We start from the raw sequence: 23,457 nt of genomic DNA on the forward strand, positions 1-23,457 counted from the left end.
ACCCCCACCTTCCCACATACTCCCTCCCACCCTCACATCCCACAACCAGAAACTGATGTGAAGCCAAAGTACTCCTTTCTTATTTAACTCTCATGGACCACTCTTCTAAAGAATAGATCAAGCAGGTTGAAGCGTATGTGGGTTACATTTCCTGCTCCTATTTCCAGGTATAGTTTATAATCTCAGGAGCCAGGTGCTTCTGGAAACCAATCAAAGCATTCTGATAAAACTGCAAATTAGAACAAACGGCAGTATATATGTCATCCCAGTGAGAGATGAAGAATGCTAGTTGATCAGCACTTCCAAGGAACTGTCTACACAAGTTGTGTCTGGTCAGGCAATAGCAAAAGATAGACTGAATACTTCACTTCTGTGGTTTTTCAATGGCTTACACTTTTCAGAATGGCTCCTTTTTGGTTAATACAGGACATACATATTCCACTTTTCTCCAGAATTACTTTTTTTTGCTGAACACAGTTCACATGCCTTTCATGGAAGATGGCCTTATGTTTCAGGGGCATCACTCCCAAACTGCCCCATATTAGAAATATAAGACCTGAGAAAATATGACACTTTGCACAGATGGCAATCTCAATAGCTGTGTATGTTCAGTGTGGACAAACATATTGTAGACGGTATAGAATACAGAATAAGCTTCTCTCTCCAGTCTTCTTCACAGCCCCTGACCTATTGTGTCCTAGAACCTGGCGTCCAGCCTTAGTCTTCATTTGCCTGCAGCCCTCCTGCCTCAGTTCACAAGTCCATGCCTGGCTCCCATGTTGCTGGGAACTGGGCACAATTCTAGCACTGGCACATTCATCCAAACAACAGCAACTAAAACTTAAATAAGCAGCAAAGGCATCAAAATTACATCCACCCACCAACTCTCAGCTGCCTTGAGTTCACAGAATCATGAATTGGGAGAGACATTGGGGGCCATCAAATCTAACCCCGTGGTCAATGCATGAATCTTCTGGGTACATCAGGAATGGGGAAGCTTTGGGTGTGGTCAGGCTCCAACACTTATCAGCTCCAGCTGGTATGGCCAATGGTCGGGGAAGATGGGAGGTGTTGGACTGCAACTCCCATCATCCTTGAATGACAGCATCCATGAGATGCTTCCTTCCTTCCTCTCTTCCCTCCCTCCCTTCTTCATTTGCTGGCAAATGTTAGAAACAGGACTTAGTGGTTTTATGAGTGGGTAGGGGTTCTTAATGGTGCTGGAGGAGACTCTTGAGAGTCCCATGGACTGCAAGAAGATCAAACCTATCCATTCTTAAGGAAATTAGCCCTGAGTGCTCACTGGAAGGACAGATCGTGAAACTGAGGCTCCAATACTTTGGCCACCTCATGAGAAGAGAAGACTCCCTGGAAAAGACCCTGATGCTGGGAAAGATGGAGGGCACAAGGAGAAGGGGGCGACAGAGGACGAGATGGTTGGACAGTGTTCTCGAGGTTACCAGCATGAGTTTGACCAAACTGCGGGAGGCAGTGGAAGACAGGAGTGCCTGGCGTGCCAGAGGGTCCATGGGGTCACGAAGAGTCAGACACGACTAAACGACTAAACAAAGGGGTTCTTAAATGGCAATGTATGTTGCTTCACTTACTGCACACTGTGGTGAGTCCCCCCTCCTGCTGCATATGTGGGAGGGGGCTACCCATTCTGCTGAGTGAGGCCCTGGACTCCTGCTCTGAAGACCTGCCCTGGCACCACTGTGTGATGGACTACATGTAGTTAGTGGGAGTTACTCCAAAAAGGCGGAAAGGAGAAACAGCAGCAATAGTGCACTCTTAGCATTGGATTCAAATTTGCAAGAGCATCACACAAATCAGGAAATGTGGCTGGGGAACTTTTGTTTGATCCTGCAGAAAGGACTTCAGTCTTGACTTCTTGTCCTTATAATGGAAATTGCAATGACCTACTTCACAGGGACAGAGAGGCAAGTGAGATGACGAGTAGTAAAGCGCTTGACATACTGAAGTGCTTCAGAAATTATTTATAACAAATAAGCGACATCACTCTGAATTCATTAATAGCAAGTAGCAAATTCACAAATGAATTACCAACAAATGCTTCTGTCAGTATAGAATACTGAGCCCATAAATCTGGGGGTGGAAAGAAGAGATGAGACTCTGAAATGTTGTCCAGTTTGCTTTCGCTTTGCTCTTGAGTTTTTAAGTGTCAACAATTGGCAGGCACCCAATCCCTCTATCTTTCTCTCTCTGTTGGTTGCACCCCACAGCCTGCAGCCTCCTCTTTGCACCTTCTGAGGCAGGGAACTGGGATGCACTGAAAGCTACATTAAAGTTAGAAGGTATCGATTCTGTATTTCAGGAGTGGGGCAACCTGTGGCCCTCTGGATGTTTCTGGCATACAACTCCCATCATCCCTGATCATTGGGCCATGCTGGCAGAGGGCTGATGGGAACTGGAGTCCAACAATGTCTGGAGGGCCACAGGTTCCCCATCCCTGTTGTATTTCATGTGACACCTCTGTTGTCTGAAACACAGCTGCTGCTCCTGCTGAAGAAACCCTACTTCCTGCTCCAAATGGGCATGGCAGGCAGGGTCCCTGCCAAGAAACTAGTCCGCAGCTGCGTCTAAAAGCATTTGAAAGAAATGGCACAGTGGGACTAATTGAAGGCATGGAGGACTTTGCCTGAAAATTACATTCTCAGTGCATTCACACTTAGGGAGATTGCCACTGGATGCTTACTTCAGTCTCATTTGACTATAACAGTGTGTTAGATTAGAACTGGGGAGGCCTAGGCTGAAATACCCACTCAGTGTGGTTAGCAGCTATGTCTCAGCCTAACCTACCTCACAGGGTTGTTGTGGAGAACCACATATACTGCCTTGAGCTCCTTGCAGGAAAGGTAGGATAGAAATGTAATGAACAAGCAAACGCATGTCAAGCAACTAAGGACTATGGGCACACAGAATAGCAGTGTGGTGTCTACAATGCAAGCCTATTTGGAGCCCTGTGGTGGTGGAGGAGGGGGGCAGAAATGCCCAGGATTCCCCCATTCAGGCCGTATCCTGGCCCCTGTGCTCACAAGCACACCTAAGGATGTAAGAAGAGTCCTGCCAAAGACTCCTGTAGCCCAACTTCCTGCTCTCACAGTGGCCAACCAGATGGCCATTATAGGAAACCCACAAGCAGGACTTGAGTGCAATAGCACTCTCTCCACTTCTGATTCCCAGCAACTGTCATTCAGAGGCATCGTGCCTCTAACAGGGGAGGCAAAGCAGAGGCATCACGGCTAGGAGTCACTGGCTACAAGCCTTCTTCTCCAGGTGCTTGTCTGCTTTTAAAGCCATCCAAGTCGGTGGCCACGACTACATCTTGTGTGAGCAAACTGCACAGTTTAACTACGAGACGGTGTGAAGAAGGACTTTCTTACATTTGCCTTGAATCTTCTGACGTTGAGCTTCATTGGACGGTCCTGGAGTTCTGGTATTACAAAAGAGGGAGAAAAAATATCCACTTTCTGTACACCATGTATAATCTTAATACACCTCTTTCGTGTTCCCTGTACTTTGTCCTTTCTCTAAACTAAAAAAATGGATTTTCAGCCTCTACAGCAACTGGTACTATCCATTATCATAACCAGGGTTGCCATCTTCTTTTTCTTTCAAAAGCACCATCTCCTTCTCAGGTCAGTTTTTTTTTTCCTCTCTCTCTCTCTCTGCATGTATCTTGCATTCCCCTCTGTGCATGTACCAGGCACAACTGCCTAGTAGTTCATTGGTCTAGCACATGGGTAGGCAAACTAAGGCCCAGGGGCCGGATCCGGCCCAATCGTCTTCTAAATCCGGCCTGCGGATGGTCCGGGAATCAGCGTGTTTTTACATCAGTATAATGTGCCCTTTTATTTAAAATGCACCTCTGGGTTATTTGTGGGGCGTGCCTGGTGTTTTTACATGAGTGGGATGTGTGCTTTTATTTAAAATGCATCTCTGGGTTATTTGTGGGGCATAGGAATTAATTCATTTCGCCCCCCCCCCAAAAAAAATATAGTCCGGCCCCCCACAAGGTCTGAGGGACAGTGGACCAGCGCCCTGCTGAAAAAGTTTGCTGACCCCTGGTCTAGCAGGTAAGATTGCAGCCAAAGCCCATCCCTCACTCTGCCTGTGGACAGCTCCAAACTAGTCCTTGTCTTCACCTTCACTTTTCTTAATCTGTTCACTGCCGTCTTGTGCATGTGTAAAATCATACTGTATAGCTGGCAGAAGAACCACCCTGATGAAGCTTCTCAGACAACAACAGCAACAAACTGGTCTGTCAAAAGAACCAAGAACTACAACATGATCCAAAGAATGGACTGCAAAGTGCCATTCTTTCCTACCCATAACCCCCACCTCCACAAACACTGCTGGCATTACAGAGTGCCAACATGATGGAAAGGAGCACAATATATCATATGGTCATAAACAGTACACTAAAGTCCAGCGAAGCTAAGGCAGTGGCATCCATCACACACACAACAACAACTTCTGGCGCTTATGGAACTCACAGCACCTAAGACCTATTATTCCCACTTCAGAACTGGGGAAAGCTAATTTCCCTACTTCTCTATATTGTGAAAATCACTCAGAGTTCAGAATCAAAGGACAATTATTCAGGGAGCATCCCATTCAGCAAGAGCAACTCCAGAAGTCAACTAGAGTTGAACACACAAAGCATTGATCTCGGATGCTCAATTCAGAAGCACAAAGATCAGGGTGCTTTGATAATAATTAAGAGCATGCGCAGAGTGCTTTCTCCTACCTCCAAGTAACCATAACTAGACACAACACAACTGGGTTTAGATGGGGGGAAACCCCACCACAGAGAATGATGACCTTCTGCGGTTCTCCAAAGTCTCCCTTTAGGAATTTAAGCCCCAAGGCTGTCCATTAGACCACTGGTCTTCAGCTGGTGAGTTGGGACCCACTATTGGGTTGCAGCCGAATCCAAGGTGGGGCCACAACAGGAGCACTACCACCATGCAAATATATGGTAAAAGATTAAGAAGTAGACCCCCAAATGAACGTTTGGACTAAAAGCGGGTCCTGGGTCTCAAAACGCTGAAGACTACTGCATTAGACCATGTGTTAATTTGGGAACAAGGATCAGTGCACAGGTATGGGGACTTTACAAACTGAGGGGAACTGGGTAGCCCACTGCCGACATGCTAAGAGATCAGGGACCCAGGGAAGGAAGAAAAGTGCAGGTAGAGTAAAGCAATTGCAGAAGAAGAAAAAGAGAAGACACTGCGGCTGTAAAGGAGCTGGGAGCCCCTTATCCTTGCTGCCTGCTATGCGGCAAGAAACCCCTTTCCTCCCGATTCCCAGCGTTGCCTTCAGCACTTCCTTTCCACCAGACACCCTCCACCCCCCGCAGCCCACAATTTACCTTCAATACCACTGAGGATCTTGAAGCACTTGGTCGTGAACCAGTAGGACATGACCAGGAGGATGACGATAAGGGAAGCATACAAGAGGCTGTCACTGTGTGGCGTTTCCCTCTCCATGTCTCCATGCCAGATGCGGTGCCCACCCCGCTTTCCCTTGGCTCCCCCCGGTCCTCTGCTACATTGGTGCCAGCCTCTTCCAGGCAGATTCAGAGCCACTCTCGGCCCTGTGCACAAACGAGGCTCCCCAAACCAATTACATTAATTGTTCTCCTTCCAACACATGGCGCCTGTCTAAAAATAACTGGCTGGCCCGGGGGGAGCCCAGTGGGGTGAGCATTGGAGAAGGGGAAGGTGAGCTACTTGGCCGGGATCAGGACCTACTGTGTTGGATCTTCCTGTGTGAACTCACTACCCCCACCCCACCCCACAAACTGAGGCCACCTCTGTCCCACAGCAAGGGTTGCCACCTGGCAGTTTGGGGCTTCCCTCCCCCCTCCCCATGGAGCTTTATATATAATGAATGGGAAGATATTAAATTGTGCTTAATTAAACTGCACATTAAATGAATACGCAGAAGTAGCTGGGTTTCTGCTTTGCTTTTTGCCTGCTTGAAGAAGCAGTAACTCCCTCCACAGCTCAAATCTCCCCCAAGGTAAGATATGGAGGCCAGGAGTGTCCATCTTCACCTACGGCAACTTCTTATGGTCTTTCAAATTTAATTCTTACTCACACACACTTCCTTCCTCTTCTCTAAGCCAACTGCTTAGAGCAGCAGGGCTCACTGTTCTGAAACCTTGGTTAGATATCAATATGGAGGTGTTTTGTGCCCCACCCAGGGAGTAAATGGTCCACAGGGAGCTGCCCTATACACTTAGACCATTGACTCATCTTGATCAGCATTGTCTAGATCAGTCTTCTTCAAATGGGTCCTCAGATGTTGTTGGACTACAACTCCCACCATCCCTGACCACTGGCTAAGCTGGCTGGGTATGATAGGAGTTGTAGTCCATCAACATCTGGAAGACACCCCTAGTCTAAATTCACTAGCAGCAGTCCTCCAAGCTTTTTGCCGGGGGTCTATCCCAGCCCTATCCTCAAACTTTGCTGCAACTCTTCTCCAGGAAGCATGAGGTGCCAATTAAGAAGCACTATGTCTCTGAAGTCTGTGCGTGTGCACACATGTGTGTGCACATGCATGAGTGTGATCAGTTAAGCTTCACCCACCTCCAGATGCCCAAATAGCTTTGCTCTCAAATTTCAGCAGCGACTGAAGGAAGTGTTTTACTAGCAGTATTCATTACATCAAAGCTGAGAAGCAGCAATCCAGCCTAGTGTTTAAAATGAAGGAAGCAAACTTTCTGGTTAGACAGAACGCTTCCTTAGCTGAAGATGTTCTCAGCAACAAACAAACAATAGTTGGCTGATATCAAAAACAGGCATAGGGAAAAGCAATCTCTGTTAAACTAAAGGGGTACCTGGGAGTAACAGTCCAAACACTTCATGTCACCAGTGGGTAACCCACAGGAATAAACAGTGTCACCTTCTTCCATTTCAGAGAGGGAGAATTTTTGTCCTTCACTCACGAAGTTACTGCATTTTTACAACACAGACAGACCAAGAGGAAACAGGTGTATTTATCCTTATGGGTCTGTAAGTCTCTCTCTAAACACTAACTAGATATGATTCACCTGAGGTGCGTAAGGACTTACCTTTAGCACAACAAAGATAATTCCCCAAATATAAGTACCCTGAAATGCAGCATACACAAGCAACATTGCCTCCTCCAGCCCTTCACCACAATCCTTTTGTGATCGATATGTGAAGCAGATGACAATGTCCAGGAGTCTGGGCTCAGTCACTCACCCCTTGACCTAATAATACTACTGTATAATAATATAGCATCTTCAAATCTTCAAAGCACTTAGGATAACAGGAAACTGCCTTATACAGAATCAGACCATTGGTCCATCTAGCTCAGTACTGTCTACACTGACAGTGGCTCTCCAGGGTTTCAGACAGCCTCTCCCTGCTGGGGATTGAACCTGCGACCTTCTGCATGCAAGGCAAATCCTCTACAACTGAGCTATGACTTTTCTACGCGTAGCCTGTGTTGCCATAAGTGCACCACTGTGCTGTCACCTTTGCACGCAGTCGGAGTCTAAGAACCAGGTGTCATCACCCCACTTATCTCCCTCTATATGTAAAAGAAAGCTGTGAACACACTCACACACAACCACCCACCAGTTCCCTGGCGAGACAGTACTGGCACCGAGCTAAAATTAAACCGTCACCCACCTGCCTGGGTAAAAATAGCAGACAGAGTTGCACATTGGCAAGACTTCAAGCACAGCCACTAATTTTCCATGCCATTGTGAATGTGTGGCCCCATGACCCAAGGGCATGGAGTCATACTCTGCAGCCTGCCCCCATCAAGCACTGTGCAGGATGGGTTGCCAGATCACAAAAAGCCATTTGCATTCAAAAAAACAACAACAAAACAAAACAAAACCCAGGATGGCTGCCTTCTTCTGCAAGCCCAAGGGAAACTGGAGGTACTTGGAGAATTTGAATCTCTCCCCAGAAATAAGCCAAAAATGCAGGCAGCATTTTCTGGATACCACGCTGCGCAAGACCATCACAAAACACTCTGTCCTTTCTCAGCAGATTCCCCGATCTGATCTAGAGAGGGCAAAGGTGCTCCCAGGAAGAACTTGCTCTTTGCTAAGACAGCCAGAACCACTGCAGGGAACAGCAAGGGAGGCGGGTGACTCCATCAAGGCCTCTCTTTAGGAGGATTCTGACTGTCCTCGAATCAGCTGACTGAGGGAAGAATTGTGTGCCAAGAACAATCCTGCCCTCTTGACACAAACATTTCCACCTGCTCTGTTCCTAGATATAACCTTGAGGAGGAGGGAGCACTTCCAGGGAGGGGCTGCTCTCTAGAATCTGTAGGTAGAACTATATAACTGTGTTATAAAGACTGTAACTTTAAGAACTGGTTCCTGAGCTTGCTGTTTCCTTCCTCCCTCCCCACCCTTTTTCCTTCTGTGCCGTGTCTTCTTAGAGAGTCCCTGTCCTCAGGCTTACAATCCTACTACTGGTTGTTGTAAGCTGCCCTGGGTTCCTATTTATCTGAACAGCATAAATATTATATATATATTCCAACACAATCCCATCTCTGTCAGTTATGGGTTAATTACACACACACCCCAACTTTGATTTCTATCTGAAATAGGGCAATGGATCACATGGACCATTTCATAGTTATATAACAGCAACAGATTCCTTAAAACGCAACTCAGCCAGCAGCGGAACGTGGGTCCTACAGAATTTGAATCTGCCTGTGCCGTCTGTTCAGCTAAGGCAATGCTCAGGAAATGAGGGTTCATCACTGATGACATGGCTTTCCTGCAGCTGGGAGCTCACTCACCTAGATTACCTGGCCTGGTCAGGCTGATCTAATGATGGCTAATACCTTCTTCTTCTTCTTCTTCTTCTTCTTCTTCTTCTTCTTCTTCTTCTTCCTTATCCATTAGGAGAGTTAAATTTAGGTCACAGTTGAATCTTATTACAGAGCTGCTAATCAGAGTGGGAGCTGATTATTAATAAAGCACAGCCAAATATTGACAAAAGGCTATTTTTGGCTACAGATGTTACTGTTTCAATCTGGTTAATTGATCCGGAATCATTTCTCTTCGCCCAGTGTCACAGGGAGCTCACAGCATTCCAGGGCACTTTTAACAGGAGAGTCTGTGCTTTATTTGGACTGGGCCCAGCTCTAATGGCATGTGAATGAATAATACAGAAGAGAGCACCTTAGGGCATGTGCAGAGTGCCTTTCATTCATTAGCCACAATCTGCTTCTGCACACCTAGAGACCCATCCAGCCTGTTTTATTTCATATGCATTAATGCAACTTGCTCTTGACACAGTAATAGTCCATTAGCATTGGGTTTATTCTGCTTCATTAGTTGTTCTGCAATGCTTCCCCAATGCTACCACATTGTTGGAGGGGCTACAGTGCAACAAGATAAACCAGTTTGTTGGTGGTATAATAAGTTATGGGATTTTAGCAGGAAGTTATAGGATAGGCACTGACTGGGAATGAAGCAGTGTGACCACCCCAAAACATTTGCAAACGTTTCAAACAGTATTGAAAGTGAGACTGTGTATGACCACCTAGATAGCACTATGAATACATGAATGCATGATAAAAATGATGTACTAAGGCGCTAAGATTAAGTACAAAGGTTTTATGGGAAAAGAGTCAAACTCTAAGCAGGCTTGTATCCTAGTACCACTGAAGCTCCTCTGGAGCAGGAACAAAGCACTGGCAGACCAAATAATAAGGGTGCAGACCCTTGAATCCTAAGGGGAAATATGGTAACAACTTACATTACATTTAAGAAAAGAAATTGCATTAAAGGTAATATTTTAACATAAAAACAAAAAAAAAAGCATCTTCTCACTAGTTAATATTAGATGATACCCTTGCTTATGGCAGAGTCCAAAAAGTCACATTCTCGTGGCCAAAATTCAGGTTTTTATTCTTGCAGAAAAAGAGAGATGACATCAGGCCCACCTGAGCTTGGAATTTGAATCAGAGGTACCTTTCCTTGCAGGCCACTGGCAAACCCCCTCAACTAATAAACATGCGTGCCTGGGAGGGGGGCACGATAGATGCAAAAACCTTCCATCCAGCTCCACACTTTATGCAGGATATTACACAAATATTGGCAGTCCAAGATTTCAGCAAATCTGGGCTGATACATCAAGTGCCTAGCTGTTGCGATTCAGTCCCTGGAGAAGCTGCTGCGAGGATACCAGTTGATTCGTCACACCAAATATTTTGCTTTGAACCAAGTTAATCTTCTTTTCAACCCTTCACACAAATTGAATCTCTCTTTTCTTGGGGCAATTTGATTAACTGTCTGCAGCCAGCTACAGGGGAAATGTTCTTAATCTACATTGTCTTTTGTATCAAGTAGGAACATTAGGGGAGCAAGCCCCATTGAGCAGCATGTTCCATGAACGGGTGGTGTCATTTAAAGAGACAGAACCAGGGAAAGACATCTGAGGGGGAATTCAATTTTTTTTAACAGGAAGCAAAGAAGCCAACTTTCCCCTTTGCACCTGCAGTATTTGATTGGAAATATCCCAATTCTCACAAGGATTTCAACACGATGGAACAAACGACATTGCAGTTAGGGTGAGACAAAGTGTGTGTGTGGCAGGAAGAAGGGCTTTTTGCAAATGCTTTTTCCACTGGGGTGGGTGTTAAAAGGGGTGATGGCCCTACCGCCCTGATAAGCACTCTCCCTGTCATCCCCAGAGCATATTGAGAGTGAGGATAATGTGATGCAGGAAACACTACTCTCGCTATGAATTGGCTTGACAGTGTTTGCACACAGCCAAATCAAATTGGCTGCATGACATCATCTTGCTGAATACATGCTCTCCCTCCCCACCCCAAACTCTGAAACATCAGTTGATCAGGCAGCAAAAAGCCTGTGAGCAGCAGTGAAAGGGGTGGACAAAGGGGACTTGGGTGGAGACAGTCCAGCACCCTAAAAGTGCTACTTTTAAACAAACAAAAAAGTTCACATGTGAACAGTTGGCACAGACTAAATCAGAATACCAGAATTCATATTTTCTGGTGTTTGCCATCCAAGCAAGGGTGCACCTGTGTTAAACATAAAGCCAAACATAAAGCATAAAGCCAAACTGGCTTTAAATCTTGAGAAGAACACAAGCTGCTGGCTAAACCTGATGATTCTGTTTCTGTTTGCCTCTGTTAAACCTCAACCATGGATGCCGAGCTAAGGTAGACTGACAAATTCTGAGTGCCTTGACTCCAGAGTAAACTAAAGTTATTCATTCCTTACTAACCATAAACGCCTATTGCATGACCTAGGAAAACTGAGGCATGGCCCATGAGGAACTTGTCTTGATCCTCAGGCAAACACAAGGATGACTCTAACATGCCAGTTTTAGGGACCTGGGTGCTACAGCCAATGGCACAGAGGACAAAATGCATCCTTCTGAATATGCATTATGAATACACACCTGAATATGCACCTAAGCGCTGATGCCCAGCTGTGAAATGAACTTTCCTGACAAATAGTATGGGAAACTGGCAAAGGAGGGCAGGAGGACCAATGGTGTCCTCATTCTACCTGGGCAAATCAGGTAGTGTGTGGTGTGGCTGACAGAGCATGGGGCTTGGAGAACAAGGAGTTCAGAGCTGAAATACATTTTCAGTCATTACTATTCAGTTACATTAAACCAGGGATGGGGTACCAGATGTTGCTGGAGGTCAGGGATGGTGGGAGTTGTAGTCCAGCAGCATCTGGAGGGCAGCAGGTTCCCTACCCCTGGGTTAGGTACTTAAACAATAAATGGTATCATTACTATTTCCTAAGGATATTGAGATCAACATTACAGCAAGCACACTTTCAGCCCAAGGTACTGGCATCATTTAGAATCTCAACTTCACTCTCCAAGAAATGGGCTTAACTTCAAGAAGTCCTCATGGTAAACCAGAGCTGTCGTCGTCATCTCTCGCAGGCAATTAAGTTCCACCCATATTCAGTCCATCCACAAGTTAGGCTATTTCTCTGCCTTCCTCAAGAAGATACACCTATCACAATGAAATTTACAAAACTCAAGACTGGCACCTGCTAAAGACAGAATTAGCATCACTAGGGAGTGAAGTTGGGAGGTACATAATGCAGCCCTTGATGCTCCTCAACTTTTCAGCAATCAGTGCTAGCATCCTACCAAACTGTTGCGTGTGACTCTGGAAATGGCAGAGACAGCTCCATGCTTCAGAGCAATATGCCACTCATTGGGTCCAGAAATAGGCTGGGATGGACAGTGAATGCAGGAGGAATTACCATCTTGAAATACTGAGCCCAGGTCTAGTAGGGGAGAGCTGAAAATGAGTCTGACCACCTCCACTGGGCAACTTGACCCAGCGACAGAAATCCTTTTAATATTCACTGAATTCTAGAGACCAACAAGCAGAGGGAATATGTTGGGGGTGTGATTCTTCCTCAACTCAATGAGCTTCTAGATCAGGAAAGGATGACATCAGAGGAGAACCATTTGAGATTTAACTAGAAAAGGAGGACAACACACATTAGAAGTTGTGTGGGGAACTTCTGGTACTCCAAATGATGTTGAAGTAGAATTCCCATCATCCCTGACTATTTGCCTTGTTGATGGGAGTTGGAATCTAACAAGATTTGGATGGCCACAGGCTCCTCATCCTTGCATTAGAATGTGCACTTAAATCATGACTCACTCTTTGCCCCAAACCTACGCCTGGGAAGCACACAGGACACTGAAGGAATGGAGAAAGGCTGTTGCACATTGGGACAGGAAAAAGCTGAAAAAAGCCCAGAATCTCTGCATATAGGCTGGAATCTGCTTGAGCTCAACCACCTGAGGCTTGCTTTTCTGGGTCAGGTAATAGGAATAAGCATGAAGTTTGGGTGCACAGATCAAACGGCATCAGCTCCAATACGAAGTAATGGGCTCCAGTCCAACTCTCGGTGCTTCTGCTGGGTACGTATAATTCTGCTTGCAGAGCAGAGCTTCCATCTCTCTGCAAAGAGGCCTTTTACAGGGTGGGGTGGAAATGGGCCATGGGAGCCAACACATTAGATATGCCTCATGTTTAAAGCAAGAGAGTCTGAAAAGGGTGTGATGCAGGAACGATTTCTTCCCAGCCAGCCCTGGTGCTCCCAGTAAGGCTGCAGAAAAACCCAGCCACCAATTCCAAGGACCTAATTGGGGGTCCTGGCCCTGAACCAGAACAGAAGTGTATGCGTGGAGGCGCAACTGAAACTCAGTGTGACTCCATCATCTCTCAGGCATGTCATTTTGGTGCCCAGGATCCCCAGGCGATTTTCATTCTGGACTAGCCACATAAATTTTGTTTTCTTCTTCCCCTACTCCAAAGAGGCAGGATGACCTACAACTAAGGGGGGGGGGAGAGAAAGATTGCTCCCCCTTGTGCTTCACTGCAGAGCCCATGGCTTTAAAGACCACCCCACAAAATGCTCATGATCTTTAGCCATCTGCCACAGTTCCTTGCCATGCCAACTCCAGAGCCCACCCCTCCACCAGAAGCCCGGAAGCAGCCTACCTTGAGACAGGGTCCCTGTGATAAGCTGGTAGAAGAAACGGATTGCCCGCCCCAGCTGCCTCTTGCACCATCGCTGGCAGTGAGTCATGGTGCCAATACACAGTGGCAGGGTGGCCCCCGGTCAGAAAAACAACTCCCTGGGCAGGGTGAGAACTAGAAGTGCTCAAGGAGTAGGGGGCCCTTCTGTTCCTGCCTCTGACCGTGCCCAGACATCCGAGCCAGAACAACCCCCTGATCTCAGACAGACAGCAGGGCTAGGTGGGAGGAAGAGGAGGAGGTTTGTGCTCAGATAATTCCGCTGGGATTGGTGGTGGCACAGGCAATGCCTGGGTCACTGCGAAAGCAGCGGCTGCCAGTAAGGGGGCACGCCCAGAGCTGTGCTCCCCATCCAGATTCAGAAAGTCCCAGCACTTTCAAGGGCTTCTGAAAACTTGGAACAATTGTAGCGCAGGACAAAGCTGAGCACGGAGTGGCTTGCTGCTGTCTTAACTGCGAGCTTCTCCAATGACACACGCAAGCGACGCTCCCTCCTCGGACCCTCCTCCTCCTCCTCCTCCTCCTCCTCTGTGCAGCAAAGTTGCAGGAAGAAGCAGCGAGGAGTGGACAGCGAAGCAAGAACCACAAAAGAGGCAGTGCTAAGTGGCTCTCCCAGCCAGTCGCATAGTTCCATGAAGGGGGGCAGCTGGCAATGCCCTGCCTTGGGGGAGTGTCCCCTTCCAGGCAACGTTGGGCAGCAGATGCCTCTTCGGTTCCCTGCTCTGCCTGGCATCTTCCTCTGCCACACCCAGCGCTCTACAACAGGCTCCCAGGAAACCACAGGCAGTGTCGGTTGGCATGGCAATGGTCTGACTCCACAGGTCCTGCTGGCCAATGGGGCGCTGCCTCCTCCTAACGCCTTTCCTGCAGACTGCAAGGATGTGCCTTTTCCATCAAAGTGGGGGAAGCATCACAGGACAGGGCACAGAGACAGACGCCTAGCACTGCTCCACATCTGGCTCTGTGCAAACAAAGGCGTGCTGGCAACGTAATTCCTCAAGCTATCGGGGCGATACATCAGCGAGTGACAAGGGAAAGCTGCAGCTGGGTGGAAATAAAGAGGTAGGAAGAGACGCAGCTGTGGACCACAAAACCACCTGCCTCTGTATCTGAAAAGGATCTGGGTTAACAACCAGGAAGGAGAATGGCAGCCCCAAAGGAGGGGGTGGTGGCTGGCCACACACCTATAGTTGTGCCCGCTGCTTTTGACAGTTTGCAGCAACATCCTTTATTACACTTCAGCACAGTTTGGTTTCTGAAGATAACAGGCAAATGGATGGGGCTTTGTTGCATGGTGTATAAGAGAGGTGATGCAGGTGTCACAAACCAAGTAACTTGTCCAGACAACCCAAGATGGTTATCTTGATAAGAGCTAGCATATTTAAAAAAACACACACGCAGGAACGCTAGAGATGGTGAACCTGCTTTCATACACACCTTTACAACTCAGGCTTTCACTGCCATTACCTTATAGAGATCCAGGTAGCAAGATAATGAGTGGACACCAGACAGAAGTACCTGGAACAAAGCATATATGCAAGCAAAGCATATACAGTATGTATGTGGTGACATACTTTCTTACTTCACTCAGTTTTACCCCATTTCTTATCCTGAAGAATATTACACACAGTAGCTTAAAATGTTCAGAGACTTATATAAGCAAAGGCGCTTTGTGAATAACCCAGAGCAAGTTAGACCTTAGCAAAAGCAGAGGTTTAGTTGGAGAAAGCAAATAAAAGCACGGAAATTAGAGGTGGGGAACCTGTGACCTCCAGATGCTGTTGGACTTCAACTCCATCTTCCCTCACCACTGGCTGTGAAAGGCTGTGAGCAGATGAAAACTGGAGTCCAAAAATATCCTGAGAGTTGCAGCTTCCCTGGCACTGCTTTAGATGCTCTAAAAAGCTACAAAAGACAGAGTACAGATTTCATTTATTCACTTCAAACATTCATAGATTGCCTTGCAGCAGAAAACTGTTCATAGGGCAGCTTACAACACTTTAACCCAAAATGCAAACAAATGCAACCTATACAAAACTGAACATCCATTCAAACCTACATTAAGAACAATTGAGCTTTGTCGTTAAATACATTACATAATCTCCTGGGAGAACAAGCCTTGTCTCTCCCACCACAAAATCTCCCAAACAGTACATAGGAGTCTGCTAAATCAAAGCATGGATCTCTTTCATGGAAAAAAGCCTTTCTGATAATTTTGGAAGTATATTGTTATTACATGCCCACGTGACTTAGAGCCAGTTCCAACATGTTTCAGGTACGCTCGTGTTGCATGTACACTAAATTTAGCAGGGAACGTAACAGAGTGGTAGAACACATGTGTTTCATGCAGAAGGTTCCAGATACAATCCCTGGCATCTCCAGTTACAATATAGGATTTGCCCAAGACCATTGAGAACTACTGCCAGTCAGAGTAGACAATACTAGACTAGATAGACAAATAATGTTCCCTGGTATAAGCCTGTTATGTTCCTGTTGTCATGTGGCTTTGAGTATCAGTTGGAGGTTAGGTTTTTCCCCTGACTGTTGGGAAACCTTGAACTGAACTGAACAGAACATTGTTCAAAGAAACAGATAAACATTGGCAACTTTCAGATCACCAACTGTCTCTATACACCAGTGGTGAGAAACCCATGACCCTTCAGATGCTGATTGCATCATCCCTGGACATTGACCATGTTGTCTGGGATGGATGGGAGTTGGAGGTACAACAGGCTGTCAAATCCTCTTTAAAGTCAGCCAAGTTGATGGTCATCACTGCGGGAAATTTTACACTTTGCCATTCCTCCTGTTGCCATTAGCAGGACCAGTGGGGGCAAAGTGTTAAGGCCCCCTTCCCCCCACTCACAATGCGGCCCTTATCCAACTCAGCAAACCCCTCATCCCTGACTGACTATCAGTCTGACTGTCTACCTATGACAACACTCCAACCAATCCAAGGCCAAAATCTTGGTCCTTAGACATAGGGGTCACCTCCTTGCATCAGTGTGGAAGCTTGTCTTTAGCTAGTTGTGCATGTCTGAAAAAGGGTCATCTCTTTGGCCCAAGAATATCCTCAAATCATGTACTAGTCTGCACACACATCCCTCTCTATACAGCTGATCCTTCCTAGCTTAGAGGCAGACTCAAGACCACCATGCCATACTCACTATGGGGTCAGATCAAGACCAAGAAGGGATGGCATACAAGCTTACTGTGTGGCGTCTGCTTAAAAACTCCCTGGTGCAGCAGCTCTGAACACACAGAGAATCAACAACCTGTAGCCTTCAGCTGCCACAAAAGCTGAGCATTACAATCTTTCCCCACTTCTCCACTTTCTTGAATTCCCACGCACGGCAATGCTTGGCTCGCTACATGACTGGTAGTCACAGATATCTGCCTCTCCGTGTGCTTACAGTCAAAACATCACACATTTTGAAGGAGCCCCCTGCACAGCCGCTTGATTCCCATTGAGAGTGATAATCAAGTATGGATTTCCCTACTGCTTCTATGCATGCTTATTGGGGTTGTTCTAGCCTCTTCACAGTTCACAGTTATACTCTCCCTGCAGTGTAGAGATTCTAGAAGCAGTGAGTCATGGGGGCAAGTCTCTGGCCCATTGGTCTGAGCCTGCGCACACACACCATGTGGCGAATGCCATGTCTGATCAACGCATACATCCCTGTATAACTGTGCCTTACAATGATGAACTTTCTGATGCAAGAGAGATGTATAAGTTAGGCTAAATATACATGAGTACTTGTCAACAGAGTACCAGTAGAGCGTGTGAATACAAACAACACTTTGCTCACTGTCAGTACTCTGCATATTGAGTTTATTGTATACTAATTCCTCCCCCCGCCTTACCTGGTGACAGTGGGCACCAGCGAAGCAGCGCCAGGTTGCTGGGCTGAGCCACCATGTGAATTGACCACAATGCCTCTGGACTGAAGATTCCGCTGGGGCATTGTGGGAAATGAAATCAGCAGGCAGACCCATTTGCCTGGTGCTTCTTGGAAGTGCCAGGATGAAGACGTGGGGGCCGGAGCAGGCATTAGTGGTGGCCCCTGCCAGTCTGCTGGTGCTCTGGCAGCTGCCCAAGGATGCCAGGTGCTGCTGCCAGCCATGAAACAGGAAGTGGTAGTCATCCTAGATTGTGTAATAAAAAGAATGTAAGAGTGCAGCATTCTGTGGGAGTCTTTGTTTATCTTGGTGCTCAGTGACATCCTTTGCAGGAAGAACAGCAGCAGGAGGCACAAGAAGGCAATGCTCGTCATAGCTGGGCCTCCCCTGCATGGCAGGGAGTATTTAATAAACCACCCAACATGGGTTTTCTTTTCCTGAATATCTCAGTTCTAGCCTACTTGAAGGCATATTTGCAGATACACTGGCTGATCAAATACAAGAAGAGCCTTCTGGATCAGGCCAGTGGCCCATCTAGTCCAGCATCCTGTTTTCATAGTGGCCAACCAGATGCCTGTGGGAAACCAGCAAGCAACATTCAAACACAAGAGCCAGTGTGGTGTAGTGGTTAAGAGCGGTGGACTCGTAATCTGGTGAACCGGGTTCGCGTCTCCACTCCGCCACATGCAGCTGCTGGGTGACCATGGGCTAGTCACACTTCTCTGAAGTCTCTCAGCCCCACTCACCTCACAGAGTGTTTGTTGTGGGGGAGGAAGGGAAAAGGAGATTGTTAGCCGCTTTGCGACTCCTTTGGGCAGTGATAAAGCAGGATATCAAATCCAAACTCTTCTTCCCCTCCTGTGGCTTCCAGCAACTGGTATTCAGCCATCGATAGCCCTCTTCTCCATGGATTCTCTTTTAAAGCCATCTAGGTTGGTGGCCATCACTGCCTTTTCTGGGAGCGAGTTCCATAGTTTAACTATGCGCTGGGCGAAGCACTTTCTTTTATCTGTCCCGAATCTTCCAGCATTATTTTTATGTCCATGAGTTCTCGTGTTGTGAGAGAAGGGAGGAAAGCTTTTCTCTATCCTCTGTCTTCATACCATGCACGGTTTTATAAACTTCTAGCATGGTGCCCTCTTACTTGCCTTTTCTCTAAGAAGTCCCAAATGCTGCAACTTTTCTTCACAGGGGAGTTGCTCCACCCCCTCGATCATTTAGGTTGCTGTTTCTGAACCTTTCCCAACCATAGCTGTCAACCTTCCCTTTTTTTGGCAGGAAATTCCCTTATTCCAACGCCGTTTCCCGCTGCTATCCTGGATTGTTAGATATCCCGTAGACTGTCCCCGGGACAGGGGAGGCTGCTGATCCCTTATTTTCGAGGCTGCTGATCCCTTATTTTCAAATCTGAAAGTTGACAGCTGTTCCCAACACTACACAATACCCTTTTTTCAAGGTGAGAGGACCAGAAACGAAGCTGCAGTTTTGCTCCCTGTTTTTTGTATTTTGTAGGCTACCAAGCCTTTGTTTAAAGAAGCCAGAGAAGTGGTTTTTAGAACACACTGTGGATGACAGTACAGGAAGGGCCTTTTTAATCTACGCACACCTCTGCACAAAGGCTTTCTCAGCTACCTAGCAAGTGTTAGAGGAGGAGCACATCTAGTGGAAGAAGGCAGTACTACTATCCTATAACCAAGGCATCAGTTTGTGGCGGCCATAATATTGGGCCCACTCAGATACAGATGCATCTCAGACATGACCACCTCCAACACTTCTCTGGTGAAAATAGAGATGTCCTATAATAATATCCCAACCATCTGACTGGGTTGCCCCAGCCACTCTGGGACGCTTCCAACATATATAACATATATAAAAACATAGCAAAGCATTAAACATTAAAATGCTTCCCTATACAGGGCTGCCTTCAGATGTCTTCTAAAGGTTGTATAGTTACTTATCTCCTTGGCTCGGGGATCATACACCCTCCAACATTTCTCCGATGAAAATAGGGACATCCTAAGGAAAAACGGGACATTCTGGGATCAAATCAGAAACTGGGATGGCTTCTGTAAATGCGGGACTGTCCCTAGAAAAAAGGGACACTTGGAGGGTCTGCCATTTGGGCGAGCTCCTGCTTGGTCTATGCTCTGGGCTATGGTTGTGTGAGGCTGCTTAAAAAGGTAAAGGTAAAAGACCCAACAGTTAAGTCCAGTCACAGACGACTCTGGGGTTGCGGCGCTCATCTCGCTTTACAGGCCGAGGGAGCCGGCATTTGTCCGCAGACAGTTTTTCCGGGTCATGTGGCCAGCACGACTAAGCTGCTTCTGCCGAAACCAGAGCAGCGCACGGAAACGCCGTTTACCTTCCCGCTGGAGCAGTACTTATTTATCTACTTGCCTTTTTGGCGTGCTTTCGAACTGCTGGGTTGGCAGGAGCTGGGAGCAAGCAACAGGAGCTCACCCTGTCTCATAAAAGTATTTCTTTGCACACTGTGTAGTTAAACTATGAATCCTACCTAGTAACCTTCCTATTTTCTTCTGGCATTGGCAAGCGGCATCACCTTTTGGCTGATTAGCACATCACCTACCAAGGGCCACAGCTCAGTGGAAGGGTGCCTGCTTTGAATGCAGAAGGTCCTGGGTTCAATTTCTGGCATCTCCAGGTAGGGCTTGGACAGACTCCAGTCTGAAACCCTGGAGAGTCAGCTGCCATTCAGTATGGACAATACTGAGCTAGATAGACCCGTGCTCTGGTTCAGTATCTAAGGTACCTTTTTATGCACCATGCCATGTCAAAACATAGAAAGATAGGAAGCTGTCTTAGAATCACAGAACTGAAGACTTGGAAGGGGTCACAAGGGTCATCTAGTCTAACCCCCTGCAAACGCAGGCATCAACGTGGACTCGAACCCATGACCCTGAAATTAAGGGGTCATGCTCTACCGAGCTACCTGAAGCAGGCCATTGGTCCATCCAGCTGTGCTTTGTCTACACTGGCAAGTGCTCTTCAGGGTCTCTCCCAGGAAATGGCAGAGATTGTGCCTGGGGCTGACCGCATGCAAAGGTGATGTGCTACCAATGAGCCGTGGTCCTTCTCTCACTACTTTCCTCCCATAGAAACCATCCTTCTCATCCCACCATAAATGCTCTCTTCCTGTCCCACCCCTTCTGTACTTTCCAGAGCACACCTGCTCTATGTTTACTCAGAAGAAAACCCCCATCGTGCTCACTGGATCTCACTCTCAGGAAAGTATATAAAGGACTGCCGCCCCACTGGCCTCGTGCCAAGACCATTTTAGCTTCCCGGTCGACTCATAAATAGAACTGCTGTTTAATTACAAAGATAAATATAAAACTATTCCCAAATCTGTCTTAGGCACAAAGTGTTTATGTTCATAGTTTAATATTTCAATTGCCCCAGAGTCATTGCTCCTGATTATAAAGGGATCCAAGGCTGCATTTGCAATAACATTTTGCCGTCAGTTTAAACATGCTATTTACAGTGAAAATTGCCTCTCCCCATGCAGCAGCAGCATTCACACTTCTTAATGGAAATTGCTACAAGGAAAAACTAGCTCTGGCCTTGCAAACACGAACTCATGGCAGTTTAGGGGCTCCCGCAGGACCATGCCACTCCTGGTCTGCAAAGTACTGATGACCGAAAGCACAGGGGGACTTTCAGTCCCAGTCCTCTTTACCATTCTGCAACGAGATATGGCACTTTTCACACCAGCAAACCACCGGGCTCTGCAACATCCCGCATCCTCAGGGGGAAGGCACCAATCATTGCTTAAATCCTGGGGGTGGGGAATCAGATAAGTCAATCAGTTGGATTTCAAGTTTTATAATCCAGCTTTGAAACTGCCATGGAAGAATGAACTTTGGCAAGAACCTAGCAGCACCCAAAGCCTTTTCTTATCTTTTTAAAGGGACGTTAAGTGAAAGGCCCCGAATAAACGTAAGGTTCTGCACTTAGGCAGGAAGAACCAGATGCACAAATATAGGATGGGAGACACCTGGCTTACTAGCAGTACATGTGAAAAGGATTTAGGGGTCTTGGTAGACCACAAGCTTAACATGAGCCAACTGTGTGATGCAGCAGCAAAAAAATCTAATGCTATTCTAGTATAGTGTACAGATCAAGGGAAATAATAGTACCACTCTGTTCTGTCTTAGTGAGACCACACTTGGAATGCTGTGTCCAATTCTGGGCAACACAGTTTAAGAAAGATGTTGACAAGCTGTACAGAGTAGGACAACCCAGATGATCAAGGGTCTGGAAACTAAGCCTTATGAGGAGCGCTTGAAGGAGCTGGGTATGTTAGCCTGGAAAAGAGGAGTCTGAGAGGAGATATGATAGCCATCTTCAAATATCTTAAGGATATATGGAGGAGGGAGCATGCTTGTTTTCTCCTGCTCTGGAGGGTAGGACTCCAACCAGTGGGCTTCAAGTTGCAAGAAAGGAGATACCAACTAAACATTAGGGGGGAAACTTTCTGACAGTAAGAGTTGTTCAGCAGTGGAACAGTCTCCCTCAGGAGGTGGTGGACTCTCCTTCCTTGTAGTTTTTTAAACAGAGGTTGGATGTCCCTCTGTCATGGATGCTTTAGATGAGATTCCTGCCTTGCAGGGGGTTGGACTAGATGGCCCTTAGGATCCCTTCCAACTCTTCCATGATTCTACAAAATACTCCTATAGGGGCACCAGGATCTAAGAAACGAAGGTAGCAGGATGACAAAAGCACACAAAAAGTGATAGAGGCCCTGGAGAATAATAACAACAACAGGCAGGATTTCTGTAGTGCTTTCAAGTGTTCAAAGCACTTCACATGCAACAACAACCCTGGAAAGTGAGCCAGTATTATTATCCCCATGTTGCAGGTGGGTTCAGGGGGAGCACTGAAGCTGGCAAAACAGTGGCTTCCCTAAAGCTATCTACGAATTAATGGCCAGAGGTGAGAGTTGAACCAGGAACTTCACCTGGGGCTGATGAGAGTTGCAGGCCAAACCAGTGGGGAGGCAGATGGAAGCACACAGACATAAACTTATATCCTGGTCTGCAATGAGTTTTCCTGGAGGGTCACTTTGAGAAACATTGGAGGGGATAATGGATGAATGCAGAGTCCCCAGACTGGTCTGGTAGCAAAACCTATGGCTGCTACCATCACCAGTCTCCCCCAGTGGCGTCGCAAGGGGGGGCGGTGTGACCCGGGTTCCATGTCTGTGGGGATGACAAGAAGTCACCTGCGGCGGCGCAAGCAGCCATCGCGCTGCTGCAGCCGCATGTGGAGGATCCTCTGTTTGTGGCTGCAGCTGCAAGCAGAGGATCCAAGCACTGATGACAAACTGCTAAGTACAGCGCATGTGCAGCATCGCATGCATGCGCTGTACATAGCGATGCCACACATGCGCTGTATAGCGGTTTGCCGCCAGAGCCGCTCCAGCGCCATACAGACGGTGTCAGGATCCTCTGCTCGCGGCTGTAGCCATGAACAGAGGATCCTCCATTCGCGGCTGTAGTGGCAACGGAGGGATCCCGACGGCAAACCGCTATACAGCGCATGTGCGGTGTCACTACGTATGGCACATGCGTCGTACGTAGCAACGGCGCACACACGCCCTATGTAGCAATGCCTGCCCCGGGTGTCACGACGCCTTCCTTCACCCCTGGTCTCCCCCTCTGTCTCTGGGGTGACAGCTGTCCTTAATGGCCTGTTTGGGCTCATGAGCTTCCAGTTGCTGACCCCTGTCCATATAGGAAAAAGCCAAAGTTGCTCTGTTCCCATGGTGTTGTGCTGGGATTTATCAGTTTGCTTTCAAGGACCATTTAACAGTTTCTGGCTCAAATGCCAGCCGGGAGGAACAGCTTCCCCTTCCCCAGAGGCTAATTACTTGCAGCACCAACTTGGGAAGATCCTGATAAGCCTTAGTTAAAACCACCTTCCACTCTTTTTTTCAAGTTGGTTTCTGAG

At 47.1% G+C, this 23,457-nt stretch overlaps 1 protein-coding gene across 4 annotated transcripts in view; it reads right to left on the reverse strand.

Annotated features, from left to right (window-relative positions):
• Positions 1–23,457, reverse strand: part of KCNIP2 (potassium voltage-gated channel interacting protein 2) — a 103,292-nt gene that overhangs the window by 37,964 nt on the left and 41,871 nt on the right. Inside the window, exon 1 of one of the 4 annotated variants that reach the window (XM_053389436.1) lies at positions 13,552–14,341. The exons of the other annotated variants lie outside the window; for them this stretch is intronic. Coding sequence (XP_053245411.1) covers positions 13,552–13,639 — 88 coding nt within the window. The 5' untranslated portion in view covers positions 13,640–14,341. Of the gene's footprint in view, positions 1–13,551; positions 14,342–23,457 lie in introns of those variants that run through there. 4 annotated transcript variants of the gene reach the window in all.

The sequence above is a fragment of the Podarcis raffonei genome, chromosome 5, assembly GCF_027172205.1.
Source record: "Podarcis raffonei isolate rPodRaf1 chromosome 5, rPodRaf1.pri, whole genome shotgun sequence".
Classification (NCBI taxonomy): Eukaryota; Metazoa; Chordata; class Lepidosauria; order Squamata; family Lacertidae; genus Podarcis; species Podarcis raffonei.